Source organism: Neoarius graeffei, chromosome 4, assembly GCF_027579695.1.
Source record: "Neoarius graeffei isolate fNeoGra1 chromosome 4, fNeoGra1.pri, whole genome shotgun sequence".
Classification (NCBI taxonomy): Eukaryota; Metazoa; Chordata; class Actinopteri; order Siluriformes; family Ariidae; genus Neoarius; species Neoarius graeffei.
The window spans coordinates 39,763,118-39,784,124 of NC_083572.1; the positions used below are offsets into that span (position 1 = coordinate 39,763,118).

Sequence of the window (21,007 nt, forward strand, 5' to 3'; positions counted from 1 at the left end):
GAGCCCCGTGGCCGGCGAGGGCCTTTCTGTGTGGAGTTTGCATGTTCTCCGCGTGGGTTTCCTCCGGGTGCTCCGGTTTCCCCCACAGTCCAAAGACATGCAGGTTAGGTTAACTGGTGACTCTAATGGGGTATTTGCATCGATGCTGCACCGATGTATTTTGTTGCGATATATCTTACACCGGTGTAAATTTTGTGGAGCGTTCACACGTCACAAACCTGCTTACTAGAGAGAAGCGTGTTAGCACCGGTGCAGCCCCACTTGCGTTCACATGGCAGTTTTTGCGACCGTGCTATACGATAGTAATAATGCGGAAATGAAATATGCGCATGCGTGAAAATGTACTTCCTTTTCCCGGTTGTCATGGCATCGCCAAGCACCGGGAAAACAGCGTGGATGAAGACACCAGTGTTGCCAGATACTGCTGACGTTTTCCAGCCCAAAATATGTTCAAATCCGCCAAAATGCACTTAAAACCGCCCAATCTGGCAACACTGGAAGACACGCAGTTCTGTTGTTGTTGATATTCGCCATTTTGGAAGCGCAAAATACCAGGATGCAAATTATGCAATGCCCGTATGTAATCAACTCTCCTCAGCGAGTCTACCCCTGTAGCGTTCAGACGTCCCATTTTATATCGGTGCTGCCCCGCAAACTAGCATTTACTCCGGAGTAAATTTCTTAAACCACCTCCCGAGCAGGGTTAGATTTGCACCGGTTTAAGCAGCGTTCAGGGGCTACACCGGGATAACTTTGTACCGTGTGAACGCTCTACCGGGGCAGCCCCGGTGCTACACCGGAGTAAAAGTTGCCGTGTGAACACCCCTTAAATTGAGCGTAGGTGTGAATGTGAGTGTGAATGGTTGTCTGTGTCTATGTGTCAGCCCTGTGATGACCTGGCGACTTGTCCAGGGTGTACCCCGCCTTTCGCCCGTAGTCAGCTGGGATAGGCTCCAGCTTGCCTGCGACCCTGTAGAACAGGATAAAGCAGCTAGAGATAATGAGATAATAATAATAATAAAAATAATAATAATCACAGGCCCCCTGGCTATGCCTCGCGGATGTGATTTTGAAAAACATGGCTTTAGAGTTGTGATGACAAAATAAGTAAATGAATGAAAGAATGAACGAATAAATAATAATCATAAACTTCAACAACATTGTCGGAACATTAACCATTTATTTACGCTGTTTGTGGCATATAAACCCTAAACCTCAATCTTATAGTATAAAGTCTAGGATGCACTCGCGTATAGCCGGTATATTAAATACATCCTAATACTAACATTGTAGGTGGTGTTGGTCTAGTAAACAGCCTCTACAATGCTGCAGTGCCACACACACACACACACACACACACACACACACACACACACACACACACACACACACACACCATTATGCCACGGTTATGTCAGTGTCACTGCGATACTCAGAATGATCCACCACACAAATAAGATCTGCTCAGAGTTTGGTCCCTGTGGTGTTCCCTTTCCACTGATTGACAGGATGCATCCTGCTTGTATTTCTCTGTGTGTGTGTGTGCGTGTGTGTGTGTGTGTGTACCTGCTGTAACATCAGGGCCTGTTGCTGCTGCAAGAGGATTTGGAGCTGTTGAGGGCTCAGGACTTGCTGCTGGAGAATCTGCTGCATTTGCTGAGGAGTTATCACCTGCGGGGTCATCATAGCCACTGACACTGGCACCTGCAATAAACACACACACACACACACACACACACACACACACACACACACACACACACACACACACAGCTATTACGATGTAAAGTCTATACAGCACTCTGTGTTACATGCATTTCTATGGGGAGATAAGAGGATTACTGACACAGTAAATGAAAGACGTGCTCACATGAGACAGACCCAGTGTAAATCACACACAAATCCAGACCATCAAACACCCAACATCCCTATCAGCACAATGCTTCGCTCCAGTAACGAGGCAACTGCTCATTAGCACAGTGCGCTTCTTGCTTTCATTACCCACTCACAATGTTTATATATATATCTATATCTATCTATCTATGAATATGAGCAATCGTGCGCTCTGATTGGCTACTCTACTACTAGGCTATCAGCTCGTATACCGTAAGTAGAGAAAAACAAAACGGCGGCGCGTGGCGCTGAACCAACCGAGGACGAAATAAAAGCTCTCCTCGAAAACAAAACCCCGAAAAAATGCAATGAAAGTATGAGATGGTAAGAACGTATCTTTTTGTATTTTTCAAGAATTATTACTGTCGCATTTTCCACAAATTGCTACTGTCATTTCGCCGGCTTGTTTACATTCTAGGCGGAAATTATTTTGTCGGACATTTTGTATAAAGTTTTTATTGATTGAATTTGCAAAAAAAAAAAAACCTCAAAATCCAGTGAACGCGGATAGAATAAAACAGTTATTCCACTCAATCTCGTCGTACATGGCTTATAGCTGATTCGGTGCTACATGCCGAGTCAGCTATAGTGACTGAAGTGAATAACATTGATTATCTCATTACAGCGGCACCTGTCAAGGGGTGGGATATATTCAGACAGCAAGAGAACAGTCAGTTCTCGAAGGTGATGTGATGGAAGCAGGTGAACCTAGTCTGGCTAACGCGACTTCAAAGCTCTGCGAGCATTTGGTCTGGCAAAGATATTAAGCCCGACCGTTTCCCAAAGGCGTGGTTGACCCGCCTCCCTGAAATGCCTCAGTTTGCTACTGGTCGAAGCCAGAAAATACTGTGATGAAGCTTAAACCAATCACATCACTCTTTCCTCTGACGTATGTGACGCGACGGAAACTGCTCGAGTAACAGGAAGAAGATAAATGCCTCCAGGGCTGCTCTTTGCTCCGTTTTCAATGAGAACTTCCCGTTGAATGCTTTCAATACAGCATCTACCGCTGTGTCAAAGGCTTGCCGCTGCTCCATGTTCGTAATGTTTCTAGTGAATGAAGCGCTTCCGGCATAGGTTCTGTAAACAATCTATGGCTTCCGGTCGCAGTTCTACTACGTCACTGCCTTGAACACGCCTCTACCCAGGGCCGTTGGAGATGCTCAAAGTTGATTGGCTCCCGATTTTTCGGGAGCTTGGAAGAGCTGGAGATAGCTTGCCTTGCCAGACTGAGCTCGCAACAGGCCCTCGTGTTGTGTCACACTTAGGATGGGCGGGCCCAGGCTAAGGTGAACCAGCGACAGGGTCATGGGTGTCGAAGGCTCACTGATTCACATGGGGCACGAAGGCTAGCCCATATGGGGTCCAATCCCACAGAAGAGCTACTGTAGCACAGACAGCTGAAAAAGTTGATGCTGGCTAAAACAGAAAAGTGCCGGTTGTCCTCCCTTGGACCACTTTTGCTAGGTACTAACCACTGCATACTGGGAATACCCCACAAGATGTGCCATTTTGGAGATGCTCAGCCCCAGTCATCTAGCCATCGCAATGTGGCCCTTGTCGAAGTTGCTCAGATCCTGACGCTTGCCCATTTTTCCTGCTTCCAACACATCGACTTCAAGAAATGACTGTCTAATATACTCCACCCCTTGACAGGTGCCACTGTAATGAGGTAATTAAATAATATTGGCTGTTGTTGAGTGGTATATCAGATATTCAGCTAGCATGATCGTGAACGAGTCAAAGACGAGTTCAGGATCATGCTAGCTGAACGGAATACATCTGATAGACCACAAAAAAAGCCATTATTATTATTATTATTAATAATACACATTTGATGGAACTATAGATTTGTTTATAAATTGTCACAGCTAGCGTGGAAGTTTCACGTGTAATACGCGCGGCAGAAAGCTTTCTAGCTGGATATTCGCATCAGCGCCGACGTGTGACGTCACGTTGTCTTGACAACCATGCAGTATCGTAAACCATATTCACTGCTCGTTCTCCATTGGGTAGAGTGACGCAATATACGTAGGATAAGCGATACGCTAACAGTATTGCATGCTATCAAACCAAATGAATGGAACCGCTAGAAGGGAATAGAACACGTGTTTTTATTCCAGCAAAAAAGTGTCCTGTATGTATAATAAACGTTATTCACTTCACCTGTCAGTGGTCATAATGTAAAGGCTGATCGATGTGTGTGTGTGTGTGTGTTTATTTATTTATTACACAGACATTTTGCTGGAAAATACGCAACTTGTACTTTTCATACAAACTCCATCTGGGACATGGAGAATCAAAACCGTGACAGATGTCACTCGTGAGGATATCGGTGAATTGTTTTGATAAATCTGGGTACTTTTCGTTTGTGAATGTGTCGATATAATAAAAAGAAAATCACGTGTTGGCTGGAAGATGTGAAGTTTATCTTCTCGTGTTGGAAAACTCGCATTTTTCATCTGAAATACATCGCGGATCTGAGTGACATATTTCCTGATATTTCATTTCCGATGACGTCACTCCTGGTGTTTTCCCGCTGACTAGACGCACGCTGTCAAAATGATGAACTGGTTCAAACTTAAAATCCTTTTGATTAGCTTGCGTATTTTTTTTGGGGGATGTGTCTATATAATATAAAGAACATTACAAGGTGATGCAAAGACATGAGGTTTATCTTCTTGTCTTGAAAAATCTATCCGTTTGCTTCATTCACTCAAGATGTATACATTCGCCACTGGAAGATAAACTTCATATCTTCACGCAACCATGTAATATCCTCTCTCTCTCTCTCTCTCTGTGTGTGTATATAATCAGGCTTGTAGTACTCGAGTCCGACTCGTGCCCTGATTTTAAGGACTCGTGACTTGACTTGCACTTGAGCACTGATGACTCGGACTCGTGCATTAACTGCATTCGGACTCGTAAATTGGAGACGAGGACTCTGATTTTTTCTTTATTTTTTGTAACATGCCATAATAATTTGGCATAAGATATTTATATCTACATTAATTTTTATTCTAATTTTGTGCAAGAGAATGCACAGTCACCTGTTCATACGTCATGTTCAGGAACAAACTAACATTAACTGCGCTAAAATGCCTGGAGAGAAGCTCCTAGGATTGTCCGCTTTGCTTATACAGACTTCTCGTGCAGTGGGAAAAAATACACTGCTATGTGTTCCATATGTAGAAGAACTATCGAGGAGACGACGGAGACAACTTCGAACTTCAATCGTCATTTGGCAAGACTCCACCCAGAGAAGGAAGTGACGCGCTATGTTCATTGCTCTGTTGAGAGTGGGCGGAGCTTACTGAGCGATGAACTAGCTAGTGTTAACCCTCTCTCATGTTATTTGCTCTGTTGATAGTGGGCGGGGCTTGCTGAGCGCTGAACTGGTTAGTGTTAACCCTCTCTCATGTGACTTGCCCTGTTGATAGTGGGCGGGGCTGCTGAGCGATGAACTAGCTAGTGTTAACCCTCTCTTCTGTTATTTGCCCTGTTGATAGTGGGCGGGGCTTGCTGAGCGATGAACTGGTTACTGTTAACTCTCATATTATTTGCCCTGTTGATAGTGGGCGGGGCTTGCTGAGCGATGAACTGGTTACTGTTAACCCTCTCTCATATTATTTGCTCTGTTGATAGTGGGCGGGGCTGCTGAGCAATGAACTACCTAATGTTAACCCTCTCTCCTGTTATTTGCTCTGTTGATAGTGGGCGGGGCTGCTGAGCTATGAACTAGTTAGTGTTAACCCTCTCTCCTGTTATTTGCCCTGTTGATAGTGGGCGGGGCTTGCTGAGCGATGAACTAGCTAGTGTTAACCCTCTCTCATATTATTTGCCCTGTTGATAGTGGGCGGGGCTGCTGAGCGATGAACTAGCTAGTGTTAACCCTCTCTCCTGTTATTTGCCCTGTTGATAGTGGGCGGGGCTTGCTGAGCGATGAACTAGCTAGTGTTAACCCTCTCTCATATTATTTGCCCTGTTGATAGTGGGCGGGGCTGCTGAGCGATGAACTAGCTAGTGTTAACCCTCTCTCCTGTTATTTGCTCTGTTGATATTGGGCGGGGCTGCTGAGCGATGAACTACCTAATGTTAACCCTCTCTCCTGTTATTTGCTCTGTTGATAGTGGGCGGGGCTGCTGAGCTATGAACTAGTTAGTGTTAACCCTCTCTCATATTATTTGCCCTGTTGATAGTGGGCGGGGCTTGCTGAGCGATGAACTAGCTAGTGTTAACCCTCTCTCCTGTTATTTGCCCTGTTGATAGTGGGCGGGGCTTGCTGAGCGATGAACTACCTAATGTTAACCCTCTCTCCTGTTATTTGCTCTGTTGATATTGGGCGGGGCTGCTGAGCGATGAACTACCTAATGTTAACCCTCTCTCCTGTTATTTGCTCTGTTGATAGTGGGCGGGGCTGCTGAGCGCTGAACTGGTTAGTGTTAACCCTCTCTCATGTGATTTGCCCTGTTGATAGTGGGCGGGGCTGCTGAGCGCTGAACTGGTTAGTGTTAACTCTCTCTCCTGTTATTTGCCCTGTTGATAGTGGGTGGGGCTTGCTGAGCGATGAACTAGCTAGTGTTAACCCTCTCTCCTGTTATTTGCCCTGTTGATAGTGGGCGGGGCTTGCTGAGCGATGAACTAGCTAGTGTTAACCCTCTCTCCTGTTATTTGCCCTGTTGATAGTGGGCGGGGCTTGCTGAGCGATGAACTAGCTAGTGTTAACCCTCTCTCCTGTTACTTGCTCTGTTGATAGTGGGCGGGGCTTGCTGAGCGATGAACAAGCTTTTTATCTGTAGCCTATTAACTAAAACGGGGCAGTCGAGCAGTAACGTTAGTCCGACACAGTAGCAGAGACGCTTTCACATAAAGGCAGCAACAGCCACTGTCAAATAGTGTGGGTGGAGTCTTGTTCTCGGACTCGACTCAAAGTTTTCTTTAATGAGTTGGACTTGAACAGCGGGGACTCGAGACTGGACTCGGACTCGAGGTTTAGTGACTCGACTACAACACTGATATGTTGTATATATACACACACACACAGACACGAGGGTAAGTCAAAAAGTTCTCAGAGAGATGTTATCATTTCAAAAGGTGTGAAAGACATCCCCCAGAATTCTACAAAGAAGGAATTCTCTGATGGAAACACCGCCTGCAGAAGTGTTTAGACTTAAACGGACGATATGTAGAAAAATAGCTTTGATATTTTCATAAATAAAGATTTTTTTCAATTTGTCTTAGAACTTTTTGACTTACCCTCGTGTGTATATGTACATACACTAAGTAACTTTAAAAACGCACATTGATAAAACTTGCTGAATTCGTGCTGAGTTTATCTCAAGAAGAAAAGAAATATATCACAATGGAAAAATAACTTCGTTCCGCCCAAATAAGTTCCAAATCTGTGCTCAAATCAGAATTTAAGGGAGTTGTACTCAATAACGTACAATATGACTCGGGTAGTCAATGACATGGACAGGCTTTAATTTTCAAACAAATTTTGCATACACTGTACACACACAATCTCGCCTATAAATACCCGGGGGAAATGATGGGAAAATTGTCATTATTGAAGATGCCACGCCTAAGCCAAAATCAACGTGAACAGGCCATCGGGATGTTGCGTGCCGGAAGTACACAGACCGAGGTCGCCCGGCACTTCGGTGTTCATCATTCGACCATTTCCCGTTTGAGTCAGCGTTACAGACAGACAGGGAGCACCAGGGATCGTCCACGCCCTGGTCAGCCTCGAGTCACGACGCCAGTTCAGGATCAGCACATCAGGCTAGCTCACCTCCGTGACAGATTCCTGACCCCCTCAGTCACTGCTGCTGAGACCCCTGGACGACACAGACCCAGAATCTCCAGCATGACGGTCCGAACATGGACCAACTGTCACTTTGAATTTTTTTATTGTGAATTAATTCTTGAGTTTGACAATAAATGTCCTTTATCGATGTTTCAAGATGTGTGTGCATTACATACAATATCATAAATTTCAAATATATGCATGGATCTAAAGTGATATCGTGTTGAATTCCATTGTGCGTTTTTAAAGTTACTTAGTATATTTACACACACACACACACATACACATAATGAACGAGACATGAAGAAGAAAATCAAATGGTGTAATGACAATTCAAGAATGTGGAAGGCCGTGTGCTCTCAGGACCTCTTGTCGAAAATGGTCCCAAAAGCAATGTAACACGCACAGAGATAAAGAGCTGTGATCGCGGAGTGTGAGTTGTGAGCAGTGTGATGTGTGGTGACATTGAGAGGATCCTCGTACACAGCCAACACAGATACTTAATTGCTGGAGAGGCTCGGTGTAATCAGTGTGTGTGTGTGTGTGGAGTGCATGCTTTTCCTCGGCTTAATGGGCCAGACATTAGGGTGACAGCTTTCAGCAAGGTTACCCCAACAGCATCCGAGGATCATAGCAGGACGACGCGGCCTGGAATGCTCTGGAAAATGTAACCGAGGCCTTGTTTGTCATCTGCCTGCATAAATATGGCCTAATTTGCCTTGCTTTAAGGAACATAACACAAACAAACCACCTTTAATGAATGCCTTGCACATCTCCGGTGCTACAAAGGGCAGAGGTGTCAAAGCAGAAGACTCACTCGATGTGTAAACACAGTGCTGCTTTGACAGTCAACACAACGTGGCTAAAGGCCAAATGTGGCAAAACAGAAGGAACACACTGCTAGCTACTAACTTAACATGTAAGCACAGATTTTTTTTACACACACAAGGTGTCAGAAGCCATGGGGTAAAGTGCCCTACCTTAGCTCGGGCAGTGCTATGACTTAATAAGCAAGCCGTCTCGATTGTGTGTGTGTTTTTTTTTTTTTAATTTTACCCCGCATACCCTTTAGGGTGATTTGCATAGGCCACGCCCCCTACTCAGCCATTTTACGGTCATTATGCGCCCGTGTCCTTTTCGCTCAGCGTCACTAACTTTGATGAACTATTTTGAAGGTCGGGAGGCGGACAAGAAGGGGGTGGTGGGCGGCTCGCCGTGACACGCGCGCGTGCTTTGGTGAGCGAAGTCGCTGAGAAAACATACAGCTGTGTTTCAACTGCTGCGTTCCGTTTTTTGAAAAATAGTTTACTGGATCTGCGTGCACTCTTTTAGTGAGAGCGGTGTTGAGTACAGCTGCGGCGCTCACAGCCATTCTGTTAAACAGGTCTCCTTCAAAAGCTCCGGCTGAATCAAATGATACAAAAATAACACATTATCTCACTGTACTCGACAGCTACGCTATAAACTGCAAGCTCTGCTTTAGTTAATTAATTTCTTTCATTTTACACCCTTCATGCACACTGACATCAGTCTCCGGTATGTATGTGTGCATGTGTGTGGGGATGGAAAGTACGGCTCTAGACCCTGAGCCCTATTACAGCCCCCGTTTTATTACCCATTACCAGTGGGGTCATTAGAGGGGAGAGGGATTGTACTCTTCTTAACCTATTGATCACAGTAACTACTGGCGTTTAATCCTCCTCTGAACGAGCTGCGATCTGCTTAAGCTACGCGCGGGCACTTAAACTGAAAAATATCACCGCGGCCGTTGCAGCCAGGCCACATCCCGAGCGACAGAGACGGGGAGAGGTGGAAAGGACGTTTTCCATTTCTCTCGCTTTCTTTGACGACGACCGTGGAAGGAGGAACATGAGCGAAACGATGAAGAGGAGGAATAGGTGGCCGTCTTCACAGAGGACAGAACGATGACGTGCGTCTACAGCACAGATGCGATTCTGTATCACTTTTCGTCACTCGCAAGTAAGACAATACGAGGAACATGCTCTATGTTTTATAGCGTCTTAATTTAAATAGAGAGAGAGAGAGGGAAAAAACAAGCCGGAGAAAGGCGAATTTGGATGTGTTTAAATTTATAAAACACAGGTGTACGTGCTCTACACACACACACCGACAAAAAGTGTTAGAACTTGACTGTAGGCAATGTCTCACACACACACACACTTAGACTTGCACACGTACATGCCAATACATGAAGATAGGAGCACTACTTCTCCTAATACTCATGCCTTTTTTTTTTTTTTAAACAAGCTATTTTAAAACAGTACATTTTCATTTCACGATAAACATTTTACACACTACATTTTGGATCGACTCGTACGGACTTTAGAGCTCGCATTAGATCTCATCCAAAATAAATAAATAAAAAAATACCACATTTCTTGTAAAGAGCTCCATCGCAGCAAACGGAATCAGAGAAGTAAATGTTCAGCTCAAGAGCAGGCTACAAAGGCTACCTGCTCAAAGCACATTCCCTTTAGTGTGTGTGTGTGTGTGTGTGTGTGTGTGGAGGGGAGGGCACACTACGAAAAGGACACTCGCAGGGCAAACGCTAGCCTAATGAGAAAACATCTGACACCCTTCTGACTCACTGATACTGTCTTAATGAACACTGTGCACCCACAAGAGCAAAAAGGCTCTGACACAGACCGAGAGAGAGAGAGAGAGAGAGAGAAAGGGGAAGACTCTCTTGGTGGCAGTGGCAATTAAGATGAATGGTGCGGGGGAAAAAAAAAATGAAAAGTGGCAAAGACTTCAATGAAGCCCGTCTTAAAACTCTGAAGTGGCCGCACAGTGCACAGGTTGGAGAGGGCGTAAGCGCTGGGGGTGGGGGAAGAATAATAATAAATAAAATCAAATTTTAATGCTCCCTGGTGTCGTCTTGTTTTGTCAAGACATCAAACGGAATGGTGAAGAGCAACAGAATAAGCCCTTGAGAAATGAGAAAAAGCCCGTTCTGCGTTTGAAGCCGGCGCGCGCTTTACCTTTGTCTGTGTGGACGCGGATATGAGCGCCACTCGACTCTGAGAGGCTGCGCGTACCGAGCGGAAACGAGGATTTCACACTCCGCCTCGCACCACGGCCGAGCAAACTGGCGTAATTAACCGGCGACAAGGATGGAACGCCTCGTTTAGATCATCGCACGCTCGTGTTTATTGAAAAGCAAAGGGGGGGGGGAGCAGCAGTCTAGGATTACTCATTGAGGCCATATATATATATATATATATATATATATATATATATATATATATATATATATATCATACACATACTGTACTACTAATAATAATAATACATTCCAAGAGACACAAATGGATCCTATCATATCTATCCATCTCCACACGCGCACACGATGCTGTGCAAAAGTCCGAGGCACGTGTAAAGAAACCCTGTCGACCAAAAAATGGCTTAAGAAATAATGAAATGAAATGTTTCGACATTAAACAGTAAGCCGTAATAAATGAAACAAAGTCAATAAATATCGTCGTTTCCGGTATAACGAGTGCAGCTTTATGCGGAAATGAGCTGTAGGTTTTACGGAGCGTCTCCCAGAACCAGCCCCGGTTCTTCTGGACGCTTTGACTGTCGCACTCGCGTCTTCATTTTGCATCAAAACCAAGCAGTTTTCTTTTTTCCATCTGAAAAGTGCTCTCTTATGGAATACGCTGCTCAGATACAAACTTTTTCTCTCTGTGACATTTCATTTTGTGCTGGAAAGCGAACGTTTGGGCTTGGAAATGTTTCCGTACCGACTCGATCATGTAGAAATCGTCAAATAGAACTCTATAACAAAGTTTGTATGAAGAAAAAAAAAAAAACTAGGGGGCCGAAGATTTTTACACAGTCGTGTGTGTGTGTGTGTGTATCTGAGAATTACACCCATATACATTTAGTCTGGAGCTGCAAGTGTTTAAAAGAAAAGAAAAAAAAAGGTGTCTGGTGCACTGAATTCATCTATAAAGCTCATGAATAAAAGCTTGTTTTTTTTTTGAGCTGCTTTGGGGAACAAACCCACAATATTTGAGGAAGAGAGGCCACTCTTTCTGCTGCTCAGGCCTCACACACACACTTCAGATCCCTTAGAGTCCTCTATTAGTTGTGTTAGTTCGCACACCGACTGAGCGCACTTTTAACACGCAACACGTCAAACTTAAAAACTGTTCAGACGCTGTCTAGCCTTCCGAACACCGGTTCCTCACTACTCACGCGTCGCCGTTTTACCTTAAGCATCATTTAATATCGCTCCTTTTTTCCCCCGACTTGGCGAGCTTACGCAACACGGCGTGTGCTGTCAGACGTGTTACTGGCATTGTCAGAAATTTAATTAAGATCGCAAGACTCGCAAATCCCCCTCTGTCAAACCGACAATGCGCAGATAGTTTCCGTTCCCTGCCACGGCACGACGGTCACGACGCTAATCCGTGTCTCCATGACGCCAGACGACGGCTGAGCTGAACCTTGTCTCGTTCTGATTTATGCCCCTGTTGTGATGTTTGTCTTTTCGGAGGCGTGAATCCAATTAGCGCTGATAACAGAGTGGAGATACCGCTGTCGGTCTGGCGGGAGCTGATTGAAAAAGATGAGCACGGCTCGAACATTCGCTGTCTGGCCAAGGTGGAAAATTTACAGCTATAGGATGGAGTTGAAAAAAAAAAAAATAATAATAATAATACCACCATGATAATATGAGAGATGACTGCTTCGGTTTACTAAAAGTGTTCCAGGTCACAAATAAATGATGTGGAAAGTTGCCGGAGTCAAACTGAGGGATTTTTTTTTCCCCTTCTTTGCTGTAAATCAGAAAAAAGTGTCAAAATAGCGCTTGTGCCGGAGGGTCTGGAGTGCATGCTGGGAGAGGGTAAGGAAGTAAAAAGCGTTGAACCCGAGTGCTGAACCTGAGGAAACGAATGCCCTCTGGGTCTTTTTCTTCTCGAGTGTCGAGGGTGTGAGGGAACGGAAGGGAACAGCTGGCGCTGTGTGTGTCACTGCTGAGCTATTCTCGAGTTCCTACAGACGCTGCGTGGTACAAACGCTTGAAGCCACGCGCACAATCGTACGCCTAAGCGCTTGCCTTTCGAGCGCATCCTTTTCGCCGTGCTTTAGTCCACGCGTTTGTGCCGTGTGGCAGAACCGACAGGTGTTCGTGGAGTCACGCGCAAGCGCCGGCTAGAGACGAGCAACGAAATCGAGTCGGATTACGGAGTGCCAGCGCGATCGTCTATCTCTTACTCGCCCCGAAAGCACGAGGCGCAGCTGGAGAGTATTAGCCCCCAGACTGCACCGAGCTTCGTCTATAGTTTCCACACGCACCTTTACACACACACACACTCTCTCCCACTCAGTCTCGCTGCCTGTCCGTGTCCCAGCGCTGCACCCTGCTGCCAGTCTAAACACTGACGCTGCACCGCAATCACAGGCTACGAGGATGAAGAAATGAGCAGCTGACAGCTTTAGCACTTCGGCATCGTGAAGAAGAAATGAAGAACAGCACGCTGACAGTCAAACTGCGCGCAATATTTATTTCTCAAATTCGTGCGAGATCTAAAGGGATTTTAAATCAAGCGCATTTAAACGGCGGAAAGGGCTGAAGATAAGTGTGTGTGTGTGAGTCAGAGAAAGAAAGTTGGTAGATAGTCCTGCAACTCTGCCACACATTCCTGTACCCTCATCTACTGCCCTTGGCGCACACACACACACACACACTGCTCAGCTAAACAATACACACCACCGATTAGGGCTGGCAGAGCCCTTTTAACCTCCAACCATTCTCACTGACCATGCACGTTCTCACACACGGTTACTTCACAGTTCCTTTTCTCTTCGACTGAACCTACGTTACTTTCAAAGTCAGCAGTCAACAACAACAACTCTAAAACAAACAAACAAACAAACAAACACAAATACAAACTCATGAAGGAGTTGTGATGCTGTGATGGACAGATGAAAAGTGACAGCTATCTCCAAACATGTGCTTCCAAAAGCAGCAGTGTGCGCTGTGTGTGTGTGTGTGTGTGTGTGTGTGTGTGTGTTTTATTCTACAGGTGATGAGGGGTCCCGTCTGAGCCGAGCCTCACTCTACGGTTATCCGACATCGAAACGCTCAAATTACACATCACGCCGACACATGTGCTTTACACACACGCAGACACACACACACACACACACATTATTTTTTTCTGTCTTCCCAGGGAAAAATTAAACTGTTCGTTCGAAAGAGAAAATCAGAGAAAAAGAAAAAGCAGACAGAATTAGAGAATCAATCATATTGACAAACCTGACAAACTCCATTTAGCTGGCAGGGTAAACAGAGGCAGAGCGCCGGGGCCGTTCAGAAAATCGCGGAAGACCGGAGAAGCACAGACTCGGAGTCGAGAGCGAGGGAGGGAGGGAGAGAGAGAGAGAGAGAGAGAGAGAGAGAGTGAGCGAGCAGGAGAGAGATGTTTACAGCGAGAGCATGTGCGTGTGTGTTTGTGCGTGCGTGCTGTCGCGTCTCGAGCCTTCTTCCCGGGGATATGGACAGATTGCATGCGTGAGGTTGCTGCCCGACTGACAAGATACAAAACTATCCAATCAACCACGCCCTTTCTCCACCAATCACAAGCTGAGCTCTAAACATAATCAATTCAAATGGGGACACAAGCAGCAGCGGGGGCCGCCGCAGGCTGTGTGTGTGTTGTGGATGAGGGGGTAAGGGGTGCAGGTGAAGCAATGTCTTTGTGTGGGCCACTAAGAAGAAAAAAAAAAAAAGAGGGAAAAAAAGAAAAAAGCAGCCCAGTTGACGGCTGTTAACCCTCTGACCCCAGTGGGGGTTCACTGCGTGCTCGTGAAACAACGAAAGGAGCCTCTTTAATTAAACAACAGATAACAGAACACAAATATCTGGCTGAGAGAGAGAGAGAGAGAGAGAGAGAGAGAGAGAGAGACAGAGGCACAAAGGGGTTACAGGGAGCAAAGCAAAGAGAAGAACGAGCTACCTGTCTATCCGTCTTATCGTTCTGGTTTACGGCAAGCAGCACCAAGAAAACCTCCAATGACACAAGTGACAGAAGATCAGTTTATTCACACACAACCGAACCGACGACATCATATTTACGGGTCGAGCTAATCCGATTACGGATATCGAGCCACGTCTTTTCCCACAGGATGAAATACCGGGATGTCGCGGAAAGCCGCCCCTCGGGACGACTAGCGCGTCGTGTTTTATGTGAACGTGATGAGCGGAGGCCTTTATCAAACGCAGCCGACTCACATCCCGCTCATACGAGACGACTTCCTGAAACGCGAATCATTCCTGAGCGCACGGCCGTTCCTCTTCAAAGAAAGCAGGAGCGGCCGTCTGTGCTCGGGTCCGGTCACTGTTTCGCCGCTCGGGTCACGCATCGTCAGCCTCGCAACTTTACAAGAAGGGAGAAAGAGAAAAAAAGAAAAGGAACATGGTTCTGCCCCCTACTGGCTAATCCTGTCTCACAGAATACGAGTCGACATTAGAAGGAAGGATTGATTACACCCGTTCGCTCTCTGCACTGAAGCACAGTGCTTATTTTAGACGCATGATGTACAGGCAGCAACTGCAAAGCTGCTTATTTATCCATGTTATTATCCCGCTATTACATGACTGACTCGTTATCACCGCCAGACAATTCTGCTCTTGTATTACTCATTATCTATTATTAGCGCGTAGGATTTTTGGACGGAATTTAACGTGTAATTTGTGTAAATCAATCAATCAATCAAATTTTATTTACATAGCCCTTTACAATAACCAAAAGGTAACCAAAGTGCTTTACATCAAAGCCATAAAACAGAACACCAAAACACACAGGTTTTGACTGCGGAAGGTGCCACCGTGCTGCAGATTACCAAAAGCCTTTCAGAAGTGCATGAAATAAAACCGACGAAACGAAGCACCCCTCAAAAACAAGACTCCCCTCGTCAGGATTGTATGCCAATCTAAAAAAAGTAGGTCTTCAACTTTGATTTAAAAAGGCCGGGATCAATAGTGGTGCAAATGTCGGGGGGCGGATTGTTCCACAGTCTGGGAGCAGCGACAGCAAAAGAACGATCACCCCACTGTTTATATCTCGACCTTGGAACTTCTAACAGTATGGAATCAATTTTGTGCCAAAATGTTCATACAATACTTCTGAAATATCAAACAAAAACGACAAATCAAAATACAAAAAAAGAAAAAAAAGAGTCAATTTTTTTTTTTTTTAAAGATATTTTTTGGGCTTTTTTTCACTTTTATTGGATAGGACAGTGTAGAGACAGGACAGGAAATGAGTGGGAGAGAGAGACGGGGAGGGATCGGGAAATGACCTCGGGTCGGAATCGAACCCGGGTCCCCGGATTTATGGTATGGCGCCTTAGCCATGACGCCCCCAGAGTCAATTTTTTTAGACTGACAAACAAATTATTCGTGTAATCGTGCAAAATCTCATCTCATCTCATCTCATTATCTGTAGCCGCTTTATCCTGTTCTACAGGGTCGCAGGCAAGCTGGAGCCTATCCCAGCTGACTACGGGCGAAAGGTGGGGTACACCCTGGACAAGTCGCCAGGTCATCACAGGGCTGACACATAGACACAGACAACCATTCACACTCACATTCACACCTACGCTCAATTTAGAGTCACCAGTTAACCTAACCTGCATGTCTTTGGACTGTGGGGGAAACCGGAGCACCCGGAGGAAACCCACGCGGACACGGGGAGAACATGCAAACTCCGCACAGAAAGGCCCTCATCGGCCCCGGGGCTCGAACCCAGGACCTTCTTGCTGTGAGGCGACAGCGCTAACCACTACACCACCGTGCAAAATATCAGTCTATTACTCTTCAGAAACCTTTTATTTTTGTTCCACGTCTTTCTCAGTTTTGTTTGACGTAATTTATTTTGGTTGCGATTCCAGCTATCTCGTTTGCGCTCCCTGACTTTTTGCTCGCAGTTTTGGCACAAACTTCCCGTGTGGGTGGGCTGTCCAGGAATCCATTCCCATTGGCTAACTTGTGTTTGACTGACAGCTACGCTCAGCCATTTCCTACTCGGATTCTGGCGGACTGTTTGACGAGTGACCGATCCATTGACGGTAAACAAGGATCGAGTGGACTTCAGTGGCGACTATTGATCCATTGAAGTCCACTCGATCCTTGTTTACCGTCAATGGATCGGTCACTCGTCAAACAGTCCGCCAGAATCCGAGTAGGGAATGGCTGAGCGTAGCTGTCAGTCAAACACAAGTTAGCCAATGGGAATGCATTCCTGGACAGCCCACCCACACGGGAAGTTTGTGCCAAAACTGCGAGCAAAAAGTCAGGGAGCGCAAACGAGAAAGCTGGAATCGCAACCAAAATAAATTACGTCAAACAAAACTGAGAAAGACGCGGAACAAAAATAAAAGGTTTCTGAAGAGTAATAGACTGAGATTTTGCACGATTACACGAATAATTTGTTTGCCAGTCTAAAAAAATTGACTTTTTTTTTTTGTATTTTGATTTGTCGTTTTTGTTTGATATTTCAAAAGTACTGAATGAACATTTTGGCACAAAATTGATTCCATATAACAGAAGCTGACCCGAAGAACGCAGGGCCCTACCATGATCACGAATAGTTAAAATCTCAGACGAGTAAGGTGGGGTTTACATTAGACCGTATCAGCGGATCATCAGATTAACGTTTTTAAAACGATTCGCGTGCACACAGCAATGCCAATACACGGATACACTTGGCTCCGCAGGCATCCTGCGCTCCAAATCACTCTGCCCTGAACAGCGAGTGCCCTCTGGAGGGTGCGCACTCCGGCCCTGCGCAGCTCACAGAGCACGCGAGTGAAGCGCACGAGCAGTGATTCGAGACAAATAGCAGGAAGTGAAAGTCCGCGCCGTTTTTCAGCAGTCGCGTCACATGACCAACGTGGCATGACCAACGCCAGCGAATCAGGAAGGTGGATGTCACAGTGACGTTGTCCAATGACGACGCCAGCTAGAGCTCAGCACTGCGTTTCCTCGTTCCTCAATGTTTACACAGCACCGGATCAGATACGTAATGGATTGAATACGTGGGCCCTGGCGGATTCAAGTTGTTCCGCCTGTGGAGTCGTTTCCCGGCGTTTTAATGTGAACGGACAGTGCATCCGCGACGAAAACGAGACGGATACGGTCTAATGTAAACACCACCTAAGAGGGAGCCAGGCCATTGATGGCATCAAAAACAAACGACAGAAGTTTAAAATCAATTCTAAAACGGACTGGAAGCCAATGGAGTGACGGCAACACAGGAGTAATGTGTTCACGTCTAGACGTGCTTGTTAAAAATCGGGCCGCAGCGTTCTGTACAAGTTGAAGACGTAAAATTGAAGACTGGCTGAGGCCAACATGCAGGGCATTACAGTAGTCCAGTCTCGAACTCATAAATGCATGAATTGCTGTCTTGAGGTCCTGTAGAAATGTAGAATATCATTAAATGTAGAAATATGAGATAAATGTAGAAATCACACACACACACTGCACAATATTACTTAAATCTACTTTCACAATCCAACGGCTGGAAAACAAACAAACAAAGCAAAACGAAAACAACATGTAATTAGTGCTGACTGAGCTGGAACGACACTAGTAAGAATGCTACTAATAGATATAATCAAGCGCTTTTGTTGGGTTTTTTTTCCCCTGCGTTAAAAATTCCTCAGCACTATTCTCTATGCTGTGCACCCACTCTGCAAATGCATAAGCAAAAATGAAACCTGCAAAAAAAAAAAAAGAAAGAAACAAAGCACAAATGGTGTGCAAACTCACTACAAACTACTGCGACAAATCGCGTTCATGTCCCGGGGCGCTGAGTCTTTATCAGAACGTCCCTGTCCTCTTCGTGATAAACGCACATGAGCATAGGAACGAAAATTCCATCGTACGTAGACGGTTTCAGATTTCAAAAGTATAGGAAATGCAATAGAGAGACAATGTTTAAAGCAGGAGTGCTGAGATAAATAAGTACAAACTGATGAATGATAAAAAAAGGCATACAGGTGCACGTTCATGCCGTTTAATGGAAAACGCACAGTGGGGAAAAAAAAAAAAATCGCTGCTTATTCTGACAACACACACAAAGAAATGTGCGATAATCCTCAAATAATCAAGAGTATCTCTCACATATCTCCACGTTCACGGGATACGAGTAATGCGCGCTCTGACTGGCTACTCTGTGTACTACTAGGCTATCAGCTCATATACCGTGAGCAGAGAAAAACAAAATGGCGGTGCGTGTTGCTGAACCGACCGAGGAAGAAATAAAAACTACTCGAAAACAAAACGAAAAAGCAAGGAAATATGGAATGAAAGTATATGATGGTAAGAACGCATCTTTTCTTTTTATTTTTCAGGAATTATTATTATCGCATTTTTCTCAAATCGCTCCTGTCATTTCGCAGGCTTGTTGACATTCTTCATATTTAAGCGTTAAAATTTGTTGAATTTTTTGAGACTGGTTCAAAAGCTCAAAGAAGTTTGAAAATGACAGAACCGAAATGTCCCAGGAAGAATGAAATAAAGGCCTAGCGCCTATTGCTCGGCACGACACCAGGATGGCGCTTTCGACAAAAAAAAACAACACTAAAGTTAATTGGTGCAGCCATCGATAGGTTTTTAAGAAGTCCGCCGAAGTGGAAATGATTTTGCTGGACGTTTTGTGTAAAGTTTTTATTTATCGAATTTGCAAAAATAAAAATGCTCAGTTTCTGAAAATCCAGTGAATGTCGGCTATCAGCTCATGTCCGACTCAATTTTGTGGAATAATTGTTAAATATACATCTCTCTCTCTCTCTCTCTCTCTCTCACACACACACACACACACACACACACACACACACACACACACACTCCCAATGCGTACACATTATACATGCACTATATAATTGCCTTGCTCTGATTATGATTCATATGCAACAATAAAATGACTGTACTAAGCACCGCCTCCTCTTTAATCCACCAATCACGAACAAGCATTCGTCCTGGCCGACCTACATCAATTACTGACTGAAAGACCTAAAATGTCAAAGCTGACATATCTTGGTGAAAAAGCAAATGAAAGAAAGACTCTTCATTGTCTCTCTGACAAGCACCACAAAGACACACACACAGACAGAAAGAGAGAGAGAGACAGAGAAAAGAGAGAGAGAGGAGAGAGCACAAGAGAGAAAAAGAGAGGGAGAAAAGAGCAAGAGAAAGAGAGAGAGAAAGAAAAGGAGAGAAAAGAGAGCAAGAGAGAGAAAAAGAGAGAGGGAGAGAGAAAGAAAGAGAGGGAGAGAGAGAAAAGAGAGCAAGAGAGCGAGAGAGAAAAAGAGAGGGAGAGAGACAAAGAGAGAGAGGGAGAGAGAGAAAAGAGAGCAAGAGAGAGAAAAAGAGAGACAGAGTGATGGAGAGAGAAGAGTGTGAGAGAGAGAGAAAGAGAGATAGCATGAAAGAGAAAGAGAGAAAAGACAGCATGAGAAAGAGAGAAAAGAGAGAGAAAAGAGTGGAGAGAGAGAAAAGCGCGCATGACAGAGAAAGAAAAAGAGAAAGAGAGAGCATGAGAGAGAGAGAAAGAAAAAGAGAGAAAAGAGAGCAAGAGAGAGAAAGAGAGGGAGAGAGAGAAAAAAGAGCAAGAGAGAGAGAAAAAAGAGGGAGAGAGAAAAGAGAGCGTGAGAGAAAGAGAGAAGAGAGCATGAGAGAGAAAGAAAAAGAGAGAGAGGGAGAGAGAGAGAGAGAGAGAGAGAGAGAGAGAAAAGAGAGCGTGAAAGAGAAAGAAAGAGAAAAAGAGAGAGAGGGAGAGAGAGAAAAGAGAGCAAGAGAGAGAAAAAGAGAGACAGAGTGAGGGAGAGAGAGAGAAAAGAGAGTGTGAGAGAAAGAGAGAAAAGAGAGAGAGCATGAAAGAGAAAGAAGAGAGCATGAGAGAGAGAAAAGAGAGAGAAAAGAGTGGAGAGAGAGAAAAGAGCGCATGAGAGAGAAAGAAAAAGAGAGAAGAGAGAGCATGAGAGAGAAAGAAAAAGAGAAAGAGAGAAAAGAGAGAGAAAAGAGAGCAAGAGAAAGAGAGAGAAAAAAGAGAGAGAAGAGAGCGAGAGAGCCAAGACCCAGGGCAATCCTGCATGAAAGCATGCACACACTAGTCCACACAATAAGAGCCCATTTGTGCACCCACATATGTCTACACTTACACATATGATCAACACACACACACACACACACACACACACTTGGCCATGCCCCGTCTTCTCCCCGGGGTAGCATGTGGGCATATTCCCAATAAAACACCTTCT

General features: G+C 45.1%; 1 protein-coding gene across 9 annotated transcripts in view; it reads right to left on the reverse strand.

Moving 5' to 3' along the window:
- Positions 1-21,007, reverse strand: part of foxp1b (forkhead box P1b) — a 402,937-nt gene that overhangs the window by 68,368 nt on the left and 313,562 nt on the right. For 7 of the 9 annotated variants that reach the window (XM_060919243.1, XM_060919242.1, XM_060919241.1 and 4 more), the window contains one exon: positions 1,567-1,704. In XM_060919243.1, coding sequence (XP_060775226.1) covers positions 1,567-1,704 — 138 coding nt within the window. Of the gene's footprint in view, positions 1-1,566; positions 1,705-10,093; positions 10,133-13,994; positions 14,258-21,007 lie in introns of those variants that run through there. The other 2 variants (XM_060919248.1, XM_060919247.1) reach the window with 2 other exon arrangements.